Here is a 16772-nt window from a genome sequence, read left to right on the forward strand (position 1 = left end):
CCCAGATGCCTGATTAGTGGTATATTTTAAAGATCAGAATCTAAATCAGTGTAATCTCTACACCCAACACGGGGCTTGAATTCACAGCCCCAAGATCAAGAGCTGTATGCTCTACTGACTGAGCCGGCCAAGTGCCCCCAATCTAGCACTGTAGAAGTAAAGGGCCATGATCTCAGAGCCCTGCCTAATGTAAGATCAGCGTAGAGCAAAAGGCAGTTTTATTTTTTCTGGTCCTGTAGGTGATTATTCTCTTGGGGTCACAGACTCCTTTGAGGAACTGATGAAAACCACGCACATACTACACTTCTCATTAAAAACTGCTTATGTCCACAAACACATTTTCAAAAACTTTCTGGGGATTCACAAACCACCTAAGAATCCCTGCTAGACTCTTTTCCAAAGATTTTAACAGTTGGGAAAATGTCAATATTGCTTGCATTAAGAAGTCTGAACATATTCCAAAAGGTTGAAAAAACAAATTCAGTAAACAACTTCAGAAGACTCCCCTAAATAGTGAGCTTTCTGAATATATTTTAAATGTTTTAATTTCTGACTTACAGGGGCACCTGGGTGGCTCAGCTGGTTAAGTGTCTTGATTTCAGCTCATGCTCCCAGGGTTGTGGGATAGAGTCCCGTGTTGGGTCCCATGCTGAGCATGGAGACTGCTTGGGATTCTCTCTTTCTCTTTCCCTCTCCCTTTGCGCCCCCCCCCACCCTGCATGCACTCTCACTCTTTACCTCTAAACTAAGAAACAAAAAGGAATATTATAAAAACAAATTCTGGCTTACATTCCACTTGGCTTTCTGAAATACGTTATCCAAAAGATTTTCTTTGAATATAAGAAAAATGAATCCCTATTTCTAATGGTATTACCTGTAGGCACTCAGAGCAGGGTAATTCTCTCTCTGATATAAAGCAGACATCTTAGGAACCTAAATATGTCTCGGATTAACTCTGCCTAGCATTCTTGTTTCTTTTTTTAATATCTGTACAAAATTTTATTTTTGTTATTAAAAAAAGCCCAACTATCAGCTCCTGCCACTGTACTTCTCGGCCACATCTTCTACAACACGGCACAGACCTAAGCTGAGAAAGTTACGGAACACATTTGTGCCTAATCCACTGCTACAGCAGCTCAAGTTAAGAGCTAAGAATTTAATTAAATATCTATAATTACTTCATTTTTTCCTGCTTCTTTTTTAGTACATTTCTGCTAATGTACATTTAGTATATTTCTGCTTCTACTATGGCTCAACATTTTTCTAAGGTTGTGATTATTCTGAAAGGGTAAAGAAATATTTTCCCACATAGGATTCTGGGCTGCAAAAGTTAGTTTTTACAGTAAATAGGGAAGTTTCTCCAATCCATGTATCTGTCTAATAATGAGTTTACACTTATCATCAGATCTCTATAATTATTTCACTAGTTCACTGCTAGCATCTCTTTACTCTAACACTGCACATGACATGTTCCTAACAGATTAAAATACCACAGCTATTCCTCTGAGTGTACCATTCTTCTGCTCCAAACATATGGTGGCTCCTCACTGTAAAATATAAAGTTCAAAAGGCCTCTCCAGTCTCTCCAAAAATACGTCTGGCATCCTAAATTCTTATTTCTCACCACAGCAGTTCTCTGCTCTAGTCAAAATGAGGTCCTTTCTTTAAAGATAGCTCATATTTTGTTCTTGCCTCTCCCATCCACTTGAACTACATGGATCATCCTCCTCCTTTCATTTCTGTCATTCTAATCATTCTTCAAATCTGACTTTCCCAGCACTGTTCAATTCACATGGCAATTAATCACATTCTGTATTTTATCATTTCTTTCTAACTTGTGTGTTTACCTCTACATGGTGAACTGCACTGACCGTGGAGATGGGACCATGTCTAATGTTCTGTACAATCTCCTCCCTACGTCAATTCACCACGTGATAGCTTGTCCGTGTTTGATCTGCTGAGGTTACTAGAAAGCTTATATATAAACGTAATTAAGTATGCATCTCCTTAACTTACAGAGTCACATAATAATCCTATCCAAGGCCAGTTTTTTATCCTGAGCATTTCTCTTCAGTTTCATGGCTCTGCTGTTTATTTATTCACTGTTTAGAGAGCTACTGTGTATAGTAAGTATTTTCTATTTTTTAAAAAATGTTTAAAACATTAACCTAAACATTAACTTAGGGGTGTGAAACATTTTTTTTAAATTGTGGCTGCTCTGCCAACTTTCTTGAAGGACCTTGAAGAGATTCAGCAAGGCATAATGAGATAATTTTTCAAATTTACACCCCAGGCTTACATTTTCAAGGACATGAAGAAACATGAGCACTTATATGGTTAGTACTGAATCAGTAACACCTTCTGAGGGCTTATTTCCTCTAACCACGTGTGGAACCTAGGATCTAGCTGAAGGAATCAGCCTCTCTTCACGCCACCACCCAATTACCATGGGCTTTTCAGTTGTGTCAACATTCTTTCCTTGTTTGTCTGATTTAGGGTTTGCTCTAAATGTAGCACATGACGTATTTTTATTTTTAAATGAATTTTCACAGCTTTAAGATATAAGTCTTAATACTTTGAGGTCCCGGACACAAGACTCAGAACCACTGCTCTAGACCAAGTTATAAAACCTGTTATTAACAATATACAGTATCATTTTTATTCAACTCACTAAAATGTATTAATTGTAAACTTTTTCTTTTTGCAAGGATACTTTTATTGTTAAGAAAAAGGAAATGACAGGACATGGCTGTGCAATAATGAATCCTGCAAAACGGCTCAACTGATAGGATACAACATTTCTACCAACGGTTGATGTCTCTCTCAAGACCTGCCCCGAGGAGCTGGAGATTTGGAGGGTGAGTCTCTCTTCTTAATGAGTTTCATTACTAACTTGGGCTCCCTTAAAATCTTTCAAGCCTATGGTTAAAAATTGTTATTCATTTACAGATATCCAAAAACTTTAAAACCCTACAAGGAAATACTTATTCAAATTACTGACTCTGAAACGTAGGGCAATTAAAAAAGAAAAAAAGAAGGCACTGTTTTGTCTCTCGGTACTAGTGCGAAGATAAAAACACTACAGAGGTGCAGCTGACAGCTCATCAGTATTTCTAAGGAAGGTAAAGGGATAGAGTTTTGCTCTGATGAAGCACAGCAGGGTACAACAAAAATGGTTATCTAGTTCAACACAAAACACCTACAGTGGCAACGTTAAGGTTAAGAAAGAAGTTATCCCCAGGTATTCAACTGGGCACACAGGGGCACTGAAAGTCGGGTCTTTAAAATAATAGCTCATTTCTCTATCACTAAGTTCTAGTGATGGTAGCAGCCTGCTGAAGGAGAAAGTGAGATATTTAAAAGGATGTTCTTTGCTTCAAAATTAAGATTCAAGGGAGAAGGAGAAGGAAAAGCAGACATACAGGGAGGAAATAAGTACAGCCCAACAAAAAGGTACTCGATGCCCATTACGTGACAACAAACAACTACAAAACAGAACTGTATCTCTACCTCCATTTCTAGACATTTCCTTAAACTGACTCCTTAACATGAAACATAGTATAATTTATTACAGATTTCATTATGTGAATGTATCATATCTAGTATTTACATTACAAAATTATTTTAAATGCTTAAGAAATAAAAGAAAACTTACCCCATCGCTTTCTCTATGTGGATTCAGCCTACTATAAACAGCTTCAATAACATTGCGCCTAAAAAAAATTATGCTTTAGTTTTATTAAATTACATACAATTACTAAGCTTCTGAGTATTTAAAATAATACTTCATCTTGAATATTCTCAAAAATTAACTGCCACACTAAATGCTTGCCAAGAACATAGTTTCTACATTTCATTTAGAATTTGATTCAGCACAAGCCATTTGTTCTTACTCACAAAGTAAGAGAACCTTCACCTTTTCAAAACACATAAGTAATTCCCTTAAAAAAAAAATGCCTTTGGATGAAATTTTAAAGTTCTTCTCTACTATAAGAACCACCAACCCATCTCATCTTTAGATAATTGATATACTTCTTCCCCAAAATTACTTAATTACTAATTATAAACGAACTCAAAATTAGTTCTTTTTGTTCTACTTACTTGCCAGCAAGACCTCCCCCAGGAGGCAAATTTGGGATATTTTCTGCAGACAAGATGCGCATGACATGGGCAAGATCAGGCATTCCTTCCTCACCAGACTTTTCCATAATTTCTGCAGATTTTTAAAAAGAATTCCTAAATTAATGTGTTAACTCAGGATTCAGAGAGAGTGAAACAAGGGGAACTATTTGATAGTATCAATTTTATTTATTTATTTTTTAAATTTAAATTCAAGTTAACAGTATACTATTAGTTTCTGTAGTATCAATTTTAAAATGTAAAAAAAAAGCAATTATCTTACGATCACACAAGGAATAAAAGTAATATAAAGTTATTTGCATACATAAAAGCAAAAACTAGAAGAAATGAAATGTTCAACAATACAGGGACAGTTAAGAAAATTCTGGTATAGCCACTGAGTGAAATGGTTTACAATCACTAAAAATGATCCCTATGAACACAGGATAGCTACCTGGAAAAACACTTTGATCTAATTTTATACAAGAATAATACAAAAGTTATTAATACTGTAATTCCAAAAAAAAAGTGACAGATGAATAAGGACTGTAAGGAGGAGAAAAATTAGGAATTGTTTTATAAAATTATTTAACTGAAGAACAGTTGACAAATACTATTAGTTTCAGGTGATTCGACAATTACACACATTATAAAACGCTCACCACAGTAAGTGTAGTCACCATACAATGTTAGTACAATATTACTGACTATATTTCCTATGCTGGACTTTTCAGCCCTGTGACCTCTTTGATAAGTGGAAGTTTATATCTTAGTCCCCTCCACCTAGTTTGCCTACCCTTCCTCTGGCAACCATTAGCTTGTTCTCCACACCTATGAGTCTGTTTCTGCTTTGTTTTTTAGATTCCATATGGAAATGAAACATTGTCTTATTTCACTTAGCATAATACCTTCTACGTCCATCCATGCTGTTTTATAAGCTTTTTGATCCCAAGGTAGTTATGTTCCACAACAATTTAAAATACAAAAGGAGGAGCGCCTGGGTGGCTTAGTTAGTCAGGAATCTGCCTTTGGCTCAGGTCATGATTCCAGGGTCCTGGAATGGAGCCCCACATGGGGCTCCCTGCTCAGTGGGGAGCCTGCTTCTCCCTCTGCCTCTGCCCCTCCCCTGTACTCATTCTCTCTCTCATGAATAAATACAATCTTTTAAAATAAATAAATAAAATTAAAAAAGGAAAATAAATCAGAGAACTTGCTAAGGCTTAGAACAAAATAAAACATTTACACGTTCCATCTATATTTACAACTCATGAAAAACACATCTTTACAGCATGATTATTTGGCCAGTATTAAGACATAAACTCCTCGGGGCGCCTGGGTGGCTCAGATGGTTAAGCGTCTGCCTTCAACTCGGGTCATGATCCCAGGGTCCTGGGATCGAGCCCCACATCGGGCTCCTGGCTCAGTGGGAAGCCTGCTTCTCTTTCTCCCTCTGCCTCTCTCCCTGCTCATGCTCTCTGTGTCTCAAATGAATAAATAAAATCTTTAAAAAAAAAAAAAAAGACATAAACTCCTCAAAAATCAGAGGATGCCAACTTACTTTTAAGACAACAAAAAAGCAGTGTCCTCAGCAGCCACCATGCCTCAAGAGGCCCTCGCCATCACCGTAACCTCACCACTCCCATTTGACTCTGCCCCTGACTCCCCTCTATCTCCATAAAGACTCTATGCAGAGAAGCCTTCTCCTACTTCTAGATCTTCACATGTGCCTTTCCTTTGATTTGAAACACAATTTATGCCATTCCAACCAACCCATTTTTTGTTTTTTTTTAAAGATTTTTATTTATTTATTTGAGAGAGAGAGAATGAGAGATAGAAAGCATGAGAGGGAAGAGGGTCAGAGGGAGAAGCAGACTCCCTGCTGAGCAGGGAGCCCGATGTGGGACTCGATCCCGGGACTGCAGGATCATGACCTGAGCCGAAGGCAGTCGCTTAACCAACTGAGCCACCCAGGCACCCCCAACCAACCCATTTTGTATAGTTCGCTCATATTCAGGTTTCAACTTCACGCATCAGTTTCTCAAATTCTTCTCCAACCCAAGCCTCAAGTCGGTGCACTGCTACATAATTTCCACTGTAGATGCTGTTTACTCTATCACAGATTGCAAGCTTCTTGGAGGCAGGACTGTCATCTTTCTGCCTTATACTTGTATCTCTATAGTACAGGATTTCTCATCCTTGGCACAACTGACATTTTTGGATCGGCCACATCTTTTTTGTTTTTGTTTTTTTTTTTTTTTGGTGGAGGCCGTCTTGTGTATTACAAAATGTTAAGCAACACCCGCGGCCTCTCCTCACTATAGGCTAGTGACACCCTCTCAGTTATGACACCAAATATGTCTGCAGACATTGCCACAGTGAAAGAGAGAGAGAGAAAAGAATGAGTGTGTATGTCATAGAAAACAGAGGAGTCAAATGAATTGTAAACAAATGGGAAATCTAGGTAAAAGGTACTACATTGTACATGGGAGCTCTCTATATTTTTTCAACTTTTCTTTAAGTTTAAAATTACTGCAAAATAAAAAGTTAAAAAAAATAAGTACAGTTGATCCTTGAATGACTTAAGTTTCAACTGTGTGGGTCCACTTATATATGGCTTTTTTAATATTTTTATTTATGGCTTTTACAATATAGTACACTACCGTCAATATATTTTCTCTTTATGATTTTCTTAGTAACATTTTCTTTTCTCTGGCTTACTTTATTGTAAAAATACATACATATACATATATAGCATATATAGGACATACAAAATATGTGTTAATTAACTGTTTATAAAGCTTCCGGTCAACAGTAGACTACTGTAAATAAGTTTTGGAGGATGTAAATGTACATTTTCAACTGAGGGGGAGAGTGGGAGGGGAAGGTGGGGAGAGTGGGTGTGTTTGCAGTCCCAACGCCCATGCTGGTCAAGGGTCAACTGTAAAATCAATTCTCTCTCACAACATCAATGCTGCCTCTTACCAGTAAGATAAAAACATATGGTATAATGAATTCCTATGATTAACTTGGGAGAAATTAGTGTTAGTGGAATTAGAGCACTTGATGTTCATGATAAGCCCTGAGGCAAATTTCACTGGACTCTTCACTACTAAAAGTATAATCAGGGAAAGAGGAAATAAAATGGCAAGATTTAACAGACTGTTTTCAAATGTTTCTCTTTGGTGGTATAATAGACATATTTGTTCTTTTTGTTCTACTATCTTTGGTGGTATAATAGGCATATTTGTCTTCTCCCTGCCAATAAATTCCCACACGTTGGTCCAAGATGTGATAGTAAATCTTAGGCAGAGAGATGCTTGTTTTTTAAGGCCTTGTTTTGAAATACTTAATCGTTTTCTTAATTCTAAAAGAACTATTTGATAAACAAGGGAGAATACTCTCCCTTTCCTTCTAAATGAAAAAAAAAAAAAAAAATCACCTCCTTACTTACCTTCAACCCGTGATTCCAAGTGCTTATCCAGCTCTGAATCTTTTCTCACTGCTTCATCTGAGACCTTGGGCGCATTTGAAAAGCAAACTAGTACAATACTCATGTTATCTCGGCTTCCCTGTATTTTAAAGAAAGAAAAAGAAAGAATTAGATTTCCATAGTCCAGCAACTTTCTATTATTTCATTCACAACAGTTAATTACATTAAGCAATTATAGTTTATTTAAATCACCAGAATGTACACATTCAACGCATTAATTTCCATTCTAAAGAACTATTTGAAGCATTCCCTGAAGAAACAAGATCTCTAGATATGGGTAGATCTGTAATTATTTTATGACTTTTAATTCTGTGTACCTATTCTTACCCACCAGCACTCTACAACCTAAGAAATGAAGATACCTTCATATGTATTACATCTTCTAAACTCTGTTTCCCACTCAACCTGCATATTCCCAAAGTGGCTTACGCCCAAAAACACATGTTCTCAAACAAATGTGCCATTTTCACCTAGCTAATTAACCCGCATCAGAGCAATGCTAGCAAAACTCTACTGAATTTGACATAGCTGAAAATTAATGATCATTTAGGATACCCAAGACACTACTGAACAATTAGAAGCAGAAAAGAAAACAGATTGTAAACTGTTCTGAGGATAAAGCAGCAAACAATGGAAGGTAACTGGATGGCTGAGATAGTGTAGTCAGATATAACTTGTGGAGAAAAGACATCAGATCATTATATAGAATCAAAAATTGTGTCAGTCTGCAGAGGGGAGCCAAAACTGCTAACTTAGGGACAAATTTTACTGTCGCCTTGGTAATCACACTACTATAGACAAATGATCTATATTTTTATTTATTTATTTTTTAAAAAAGATTTTATTTATTTATTTGAGAGAGAGAATGATATAAAGAGAAAGAGAGCATGAGACAGGGGAGGGTCAGAGGGAAAAGCAGACTCCCCGCCGAGCAGGGAGCCCGATGCGGGACTCGATCCCGGGACTCCAGGATCACGACCCGAGCCCAAGGCAGTCGCTTAACCAACTGAGCCACCCAGGCGCCCCCTGTATTTTAAAAGTAGCACTATTACCGTGAGATTACGAGAAATAAATTTAAAATCTTCTCGTAGCTTTTCCTATAGGTATATTACTTTAACTAAGTTTCTTAGAACAGTGACTGTTTCAACTCCCCCCACCCCCAAAATAAACTAAGTCAATGGAGGTGGTAGGCTACTTTTGTCTGATGGTGCAGTTTGTCAACCCAAGTGAAAAAAAGCTAAGGCCATACCCATTCTAGTCTTTTCAGTCATTATGGCCAGAATCTAGGCAGGCATTGTCTGGTCCAGGCTTGCCACCTTTCTGGAACCCATGTGACACAGCCAAAAAGACACAAAGGCCTTGAAAAACTTTTGCCACCACCTCCTAAAATTCAATGTAGCAAAGCTTGAAGACAGTGGAGGTCAGGCCTTAAGAAGGCTTCAAAAAGAGTAACTCTTTCCACAGACTCCCATGCTTTAGTGGGAGAAAATATCATGAGTATATAACCAGATTCTCCATATCTGAAAAAAAAAAAAATCAGGATTTCCAAAAAAATCAGAACTGGCCCAAACTAATTTCATTCTTTCATGAAATCCACCAAGACTTTCACAATGACTTCGTATTAGAAAATATGCACTGGCTGTATGAACATATATACATATCCACACAACCACACTATGGTTCCAAACAGCATCCTCCCCCCGTCCCCCAAAAGAATCAATACATTCTACAGGGATCAGGATTGACCATATAAGTTCAGGTCAGGCGAAAGCTTTATACCAGAGATAATTAAAGTTACACACACACACACACAACACACAATTTCCATTAGGTTTTTATGTTACAAAAATTACATCTTATCAATTGGGAAATTAACTGAAAGATAGTTTCAGGAAGTTTACATAACAAAAAAATAAAGGAAATAATTTACATTTACACCTCAGCTCTGTGTGATTCCAATGATGCTTCTATTTCTACATAAAGATGACTTTCAGGGGCGCCTGGCTGGCCAGAGAGTTGAACAACTGACTCTTTCAGTTTCAGCTCAGGTCATGATCTCAGGGTTGTGGGATCGAACCCACCCATTGCTCCAAGGCTCTGCACCCAGCCCTGAGCCTGCTTAAGATTCTCTCTCCCTCTCCCCTTACCCCTCCCCCAACCCTACCTCTAAAATAAATAAATCTTTAAAAAAAAAAAAGCCCCAGAATGCTACAGTGTACTCACAGAGATATTAAAAATGAGGGGAAACAGAGTGATACTCCACATTTGTGGCTACCCTGCAAACTAGTGTGAAGTAGTTCAGTTTTAACATCGGATAACACTATATTCCTCTCAAGGACATCCAATCTTTTCAAAGCCGGGGTTTTGAGAGTTGCTATGATAAAAAGCAAGTCCCATAAAAAAAAAAAAATCAACGTGATACAGGAAATGAGGGTGGCTGTGCCCAATGACTCCAAGATCTGAGAAGCTGTGCAGCGAACAGGTACACATTATCTTGTTAGTATGTAACTGCAGTATCTCTCTTTCTTAAAGATTTATTTATTTTAGAGAGAAAGAAAGAGAATATGAGCGGGGGGGGGGGGCAGGAAGGGGCAGAGGGAGAGGGAGAAAGAGAATCCCAAGCAGACAGCCCACTGAGCACACAGCCCCACGCTGGCTCAATCCCACCACTGTGAGATCACGATCTGAACTGAAACCGAGAGTCGGACACACAACCAACTGAGCCACCCAGGTGTCCCTGTAACTGCAGTTTCTTAAAGAATGAAATAAAAGATTTTTTCAATGTATATGTATTATTTTGTTAAGACATATATATACTCATTAAGTTTGGCTCTAACCATATAATACTTGTATCTGCTAAGTATTAATATGGCTAAGTAGCACTACGAAAAAATTCTGAGATACTCGGGCACCATGGGACCAAGAAAGTTTGAGAACTGCTACACTATAGACTATACTTTTACATTCAGTCCTTCCCTTCCATACTCCAAAATACCCAACCACACTCCACTCTAATACTATTTATGTCTATTTTTGTGTTATTTAGAATTATATTTTCTGAAAGCTATAACAGAAAAACTCCTGAGTTTAGAGCTAAACAATTTTAGGGGGTATATGGGTACATTTTTCATGTTCTATTACTAATCTGGGTATATGGGTACATTTTTCATGTTCTATTACTAATCTGGAATGGCGCGGCCTTTGGAAAATAAGCCAAAAAGACACAAAGGCCCTGAAAAACTTTTGCCACCACCTCCTAAAATTCAATGTAGCAAAACTTGAAGACAATGGAGGTCTTGACTCTTGGTTTCAGCTCAGGTTGTGAGCTGAAATTTTCCCTCAATTTTATCCAACTATCAGATACTATCTCATGTCTTAAAATAAATAGGCTTCTGGTAAGTGTATATAAGCTGAATTCAGGAAAATCAAATAGTATTTTAAAAGAAAAAATAAAACAATTTAAAGGAACATTGACTTTTACAATTTAAGAAAAAGCAGGTGGCAAAGTAACATGCATAATATGATCCATTTCTGTAAAAAACAAAAAACAAAAAGGAAGGGAAAGAAAACCCTATTTTTATATTTCTATATGTTTGTATGAATAAACACAGAATTATGTGGAAGAATATGTGGCTGCTTAAGGGGGACGATATTTTTAAAAAGGACAGAAATACAAACATCTTCGGATTTGCTCACAAATGTTCTTATTAATCTTGTAATTATTGAAAAAAGAAAAGAGAACTCTTAGTATTTCCATTCGGAAAAACTTTTTCATCAAACCCTCTGTGAAACATTGGCAACGGACACATCAAACTTGAATCAGGAAATGTGAGTTCTAGTCTTGGCTTCAACACTCATCAAAATATGATTTAACAGCTATCTTTTAATGTCAAACCTCTATTTCCTAACTTGCAAATTAGAAATGGATTTTTATTTCGTTCATCTCAGGCTACTAGGAGGACAAATGAGTGTTATTTATAAGTTATGAAAGGCTATGCAAACAGCAGTTATGTAGTCTATGCAACCTGAATTAGCGTAAATACCATGAATGCTACTAGCATTGGCAATAAAATAGGAAGACTGCTTTCTTAGGGACTATTCTCTCCTAGAGTTACGTATCTTAAGAGAGTAATGCCTGAGTGGAGTCATCCAACACTTATTGCTTCATATTCCTAAGTGGCAATCCTGAAAAAGATTATCATTAGCAATAATAATGCTAACTACCTTTTTTTTTTTTTAAAGATTTTATTTATTTGACAGAGAGAGACACAGAGAGAGAGGGAACACAAGCAGGGGGAGCAGGAGAGGGAGAAGCAGGCTTCCCGCGGAGCAGGGAGCCCGATGTGGGGCTCGATCCCAGGACCCTGGGATCATGACCTGAGCCAAAGGCAGACGCTTAAGGACTGAGCCACCCAGGCACCCCAATGCTAACGACCTTTTATAGTTGTGAAAATTAAATGCATTACGGTATGTGTAAAGTGCTTAGAATAGCATCTGGCTCATAGAAAGCAATAATTTACTAATGTTATTGTGATTATGACGATTATCACAATCTCCCAAGATTTCATGAGTTAACATATAAATGCTTGTAAACTATTAGGGCATGACAAGTGTTATAAGTGTTAGAAAATATTAACACATCATTTAAATCTATTATCAGGGAATCTTCTACTTAAATATCAGACCTACTCTCTTTCCTCCTGAAATAGCTAGCACCTACTGAGTAATCGCTAAGTGCCAAGCACTGAGCTAAAGTGCTTTCCATGGATTTTAAAATTTTGTATTCAATCTTTCAAAGTTCAAAGCAATCATACCCTATTTTAATCATATTGTTTTATAACACTGCTAACCCCTCGTTTTACACTACAAACAAGTGACAAATTATGGAGTTAGAAAAAGAAATGGGTAAGAAGTTCTAACATGCAAAGGTTCAAAATATTCATAGGTCTGTTATGTTTCAACACAAAAGTTAACTAAGCTTCTCAAAACTGATTCAATTTGGGGGCACCTGGGTGGCTCAGATGGTTAAGCATCTGCCTTTGGCTCAGGTCATGATCCCGGAGTCCTGGGATCGAGTCCCGCATGGGGCTCCCTGCTCAGCAGGGAGTCTGCTTCTTCCTCTCCCTCTACTGCTCCCCCTGCTTGTGCTCTCTTGCTCTGTCAAATAAATAAAATCTTAAAAACAAAAAAAAATGATTTCAACTTGGGGCACCTGAGTGGCTCAGTCAGTTGAGCATACAACTCCTGATTTCAGCTCAGGTCATGATCTCAGGTTGTGAGAGGGAGCCCCACACCCCACCTGAGACCCCGCACTCGGGAATCTGCTTGAGATTCTCTCCCCCCCCCTCCCTCTATACCCTCCAGTGCACACTCCCACTCTAATTAAAAATAAAACCAAAAAACTGACTTCAATTTGAATGCAGCTTCATTCTAAGGAACTATGGTGGCCAACTTCCACTAAAATTGAATGACTCATGGGTTCCAACCTCTTGTCCCTATTACTGTCATTTATCATTTCTGAGATTCTAGGAATCCAGGATATTTAATACCATCACCAGGAATATTTAATTACTGATCAAAGATGTCAAGCAAAGATCCGCCACCAGAATCATTTGACCCCCTCCAAAAGGGTGGGGTCAAAATTCCTGAAAACGAACATCCTTTCAATGGAAGGGAGAATGCAGTTTATCCACAATACAAGCTTCTCTTTTACTCCAAATTGATTTTTGGCTATTCCCTTCGAAACAACACACCATTCTTTCAACAAAATACTATACAATCATGACAAATGATTTAGACTGATACCTACAGACATGGAGATCTCGCTACAACGTACTGTCGCACAAAAAAGCATACCATAGAATAACAAGTATAATGATCTCCTTTTTATAAAAATATACATACTAACAGGCAGGCAAAAAAGACTGGAAAGATATATACCAATGAATGGAGCCAACTTCAGTGAGTGGCAAAATTTTTGAATGTTTCTTTATATGTCTGGGATTACCTGGAATTTTTTTTTAATAGCTAAGTATATACTTGTTTTATAATCAGGGAAAATGCTGTCTTCATCTGCTAGTCAGGCAAAAAAACATCTGCTTGCTTTTGTCTCAAAAAGCTGCAGGTCAGAATCTCTCCACGTGGAGTCCAAAGGGAAGACATTTTTAGAGCCTATTCGATCACTGACAACCATCAATACTTTTGTAATTAACCTATCCAGAGAAGTAAAAAAAAAAAAAAAAAAGGTATACAGTATGCTTAAGGGAAAAAAGACAAAAAAACCAAAAACCAAAAACCTTTGAAAAGCTAAAGGAACCATCATTTAAAATCCTTTCAGAAAAAAGCTGCCAACTGGAAACACGAGCCCTTAAATTTTCTCTATCTGAAGTTGTCTCTTCCCATTCTATGAAAAAGAAGTAGACACTTCACCAAAATCTGGGTATTTCCAAAGACTCAGAGAACTTCCGAAACTTTCTGGCTGTGTCTGTACCTCCCAAAGAAACTTATGTGGTGGGGAGAAAGAACAGCTCTAATCTAGACAGAATAAGTAAGTCAAAACCTTTATTTCATATAGCCAAAGGTTAGTTTTGCCTTGATATCTTTTTAATCAGAGTCATACAATACTCACATATTCTAGGCACTGGCCAGATAACTCAAATTTTAACTGATTGCTATACAGGCACTGTCAAAAACCCACCTGAAACTACTGAATATTTTAAAAACATTCAAGGGAATTGCTAAATGTCTGTTAGTCTGGATTTGCTTTCTCTATTACTATCTCAAGTTAAGATTCACAGGACCTTACAAAACTAAACTAAATGTTACTGATCCACAGGAATTCTTCCAGCATTATATTTTATACTACTCTTTGGTTTTTAATCAGTGACGACAAAAACATCTATACAAAAAGAATGCTGGTATCTTCTACAAAAGTTAAGATATGCTCTACCATGTCATGTAACACTTAGATAAAGCCACATGTAAATTCTTTTTTGATTTTGTTGCTAGGAAAGAGCTTCTTTTACTAAACATAAGAAATACACAATTTACACTTTTACTTCAGTTTCCATCTTAGCTGCTAGGAGGCTCAGATCTAAATTACAAAACCTGACCTAGCCTAGGTCTCTGGTTTATCTTCCAATATTATACATGGCTTTTGATCTTTTGTATATTTATTACAGAAATATATCATATACATAATTCATTAAACTGCTTCAAAATTAGGCATGAGACCTCTGTTGCCAATACTGAGAATTTAAATCAAAAGGCACAATTCTATATAGATGCCTCAGCCACAGCAACAAGCCATAAAGTACTTAAATGACAACAAATGCCACAAATTTATTAATCTTCAAACTAGAAGGTTGAGGCAAACAAGGCTGGCCAAAAAAAAAAAAAAATTCTGGTGAAGAAAGTAATTTAAAAATATACAGATTTTCCCTAATGAAAAGTTTTTTTTTAAAATTTAAGTCTGGTTAATTGTACTTACCGTGCCTTTTCGAAATTAACAGGGTATTTTAATTATAACAAAAAGACTTACATACCTTATGTAAACAAGTGTCCACTACCCAATTGCACACATTTTCCAGGTCATCAGATACCTCAAGCCTAGATTTAACAAATTCACAGAGCTCCTCATTACTCATAACATCCCAGATCCCATCACAAGCCAAGATGATAAATTCATCCTCTTCTGCTCTTAAAATTTCATAAACCTCAGGCTCTGGAGAAACAAGTTGTTCTGTTGGGCCCTTGCCATCAACACACTTGTAATCATAGTCCCCCAAAGCACGAGACACTGCTAATGAACCATTAACACGTTGTATCATTACGCTGCCTCCTGCATTTTGGATTCGCTCCTTCTCCCTTGGATTGCAAGGTTTGTGATCCTGGGTAGAAAAGCAGACTTGTCCATTCCTATACAGAACAGCACGTGAATCACCACAGTTGATAAAGTAGATATGCTTAGGTGAAATCAGGACCCCCACTGCGGTTGAACCACTTCTGTCCATTCCGTTTCTGAGGTCTGAAAAGTTACGCATGTATTCATCAATTTTCAAAAAGCCAGTTCTGATGCCATTCTTGACATTTTCCACGGAGGGCTCAAGAGCAGATCCTGATTTTCCAGCTGCCCTAAAGTCTTCATTATTAGTGATGTGTTCTAATAAATGTGTTGAGCAGTAATTTGCTACTCGAGATCCAGCATGACCATCATAAACTGCAAAAAATGACCAGTCTTCCAAGCCGTGAGGAATACCTACAACAGCTGTGTGTGCATCTTCCATTTCTACTCTCCATCCTTGCATGCTGCTCAGGCCATAACGTAAACCATTCCCAGCACCATGAGCATTATGTTTCTCAGTTTTGGGTTTATCCAAAAATGCACCCATGTTTAATAATGAATCTGAAAGAAAACAAAAATTGTCAAGGGTTATATGTTTAAATCTGTCAGAGGATTATCTACAATATTCCATCTATTCTCTAGTAACGCCTATCTCAAATATATTTTTCAGTATTATCTGAATTTACTGAACAAAAAAGAAACCAAGAAAATTTCCCCATACATCCTTATTCTAGAACAGTGGTTTCTCAATCCTAGCACATTAGAATCATCAGACCAATTAAATCAGAATCCCTAGGGATGAGACCCAGATATCAGTATTTTTTTTTAAGCCTCTCTGGTGATTTCGATGTGCAGTAAGCTGAAAAGCACTGTACCAGCAAAGGAAAACTAAGAAACACAACCTGCTTAAGTTTTCTTAAATATTCAATTTATAAGAAAATTCAGGGTTCAATATAGAAGACTGAACCATCAGAATATTCAGAATGGTGTTGCATCTTTTCTAATACATTAAGGTACTATTTAATATATTTCATAAAGACTTCCAAAAGCATGTATTGTGAGATACTTTCCCCCAGTGATCCGGACAACCCCCAAATTTAATCAAAACATAAAATCTCCATTCTACAAACATCTGATTTTATCAAAGCTTTACTGTTTATCAAATTAAAACCTTTACTTGGATTGACTGAAATCTATTACTTAGAGTCTGTTAAAACAATATAAGTTTAATGATGTGCTACAGAACATACTTAACATTGCTGTGTTTTCTAATCCGTGAAGTAGCATTAGGACAACTTCTACTCAGTGCTGACAGACTTA

The 16772-nt window shown here is 37.1% G+C and overlaps 1 protein-coding gene across 7 annotated transcripts in view; it reads right to left on the minus strand.

Annotated features, from left to right (window-relative positions):
* PPM1B (protein phosphatase, Mg2+/Mn2+ dependent 1B) overlaps nucleotides 1-16772 on the minus strand; it is an 86540-nt gene that overhangs the window by 20731 nt on the left and 49037 nt on the right. For 5 of the 7 annotated variants that reach the window (XM_027622724.1, XM_027622725.1, XM_027622726.1 and 2 more), the window contains 4 exons: nucleotides 15154-16013; nucleotides 7571-7688; nucleotides 4102-4213; nucleotides 3656-3713 (listed from right to left, as the gene is read on the minus strand). In XM_027622724.1, the coding sequence (XP_027478525.1) occupies nucleotides 3656-3713; nucleotides 4102-4213; nucleotides 7571-7688; nucleotides 15154-15999 (1134 nt within the window). In that variant the 5' untranslated portion in view covers nucleotides 16000-16013. Of the gene's footprint in view, nucleotides 1-2070; nucleotides 2920-3655; nucleotides 3714-4101; nucleotides 4214-7570; nucleotides 7689-15153; nucleotides 16014-16772 lie in introns of those variants that run through there. The other 2 variants (XM_027622727.1, XM_027622729.1) reach the window with 2 other exon arrangements.

Source organism: Zalophus californianus, chromosome 8 (assembly GCF_009762305.2).
Source record: "Zalophus californianus isolate mZalCal1 chromosome 8, mZalCal1.pri.v2, whole genome shotgun sequence".
Lineage (NCBI taxonomy): Eukaryota > Metazoa > Chordata > Mammalia > Carnivora > Otariidae > Zalophus > Zalophus californianus.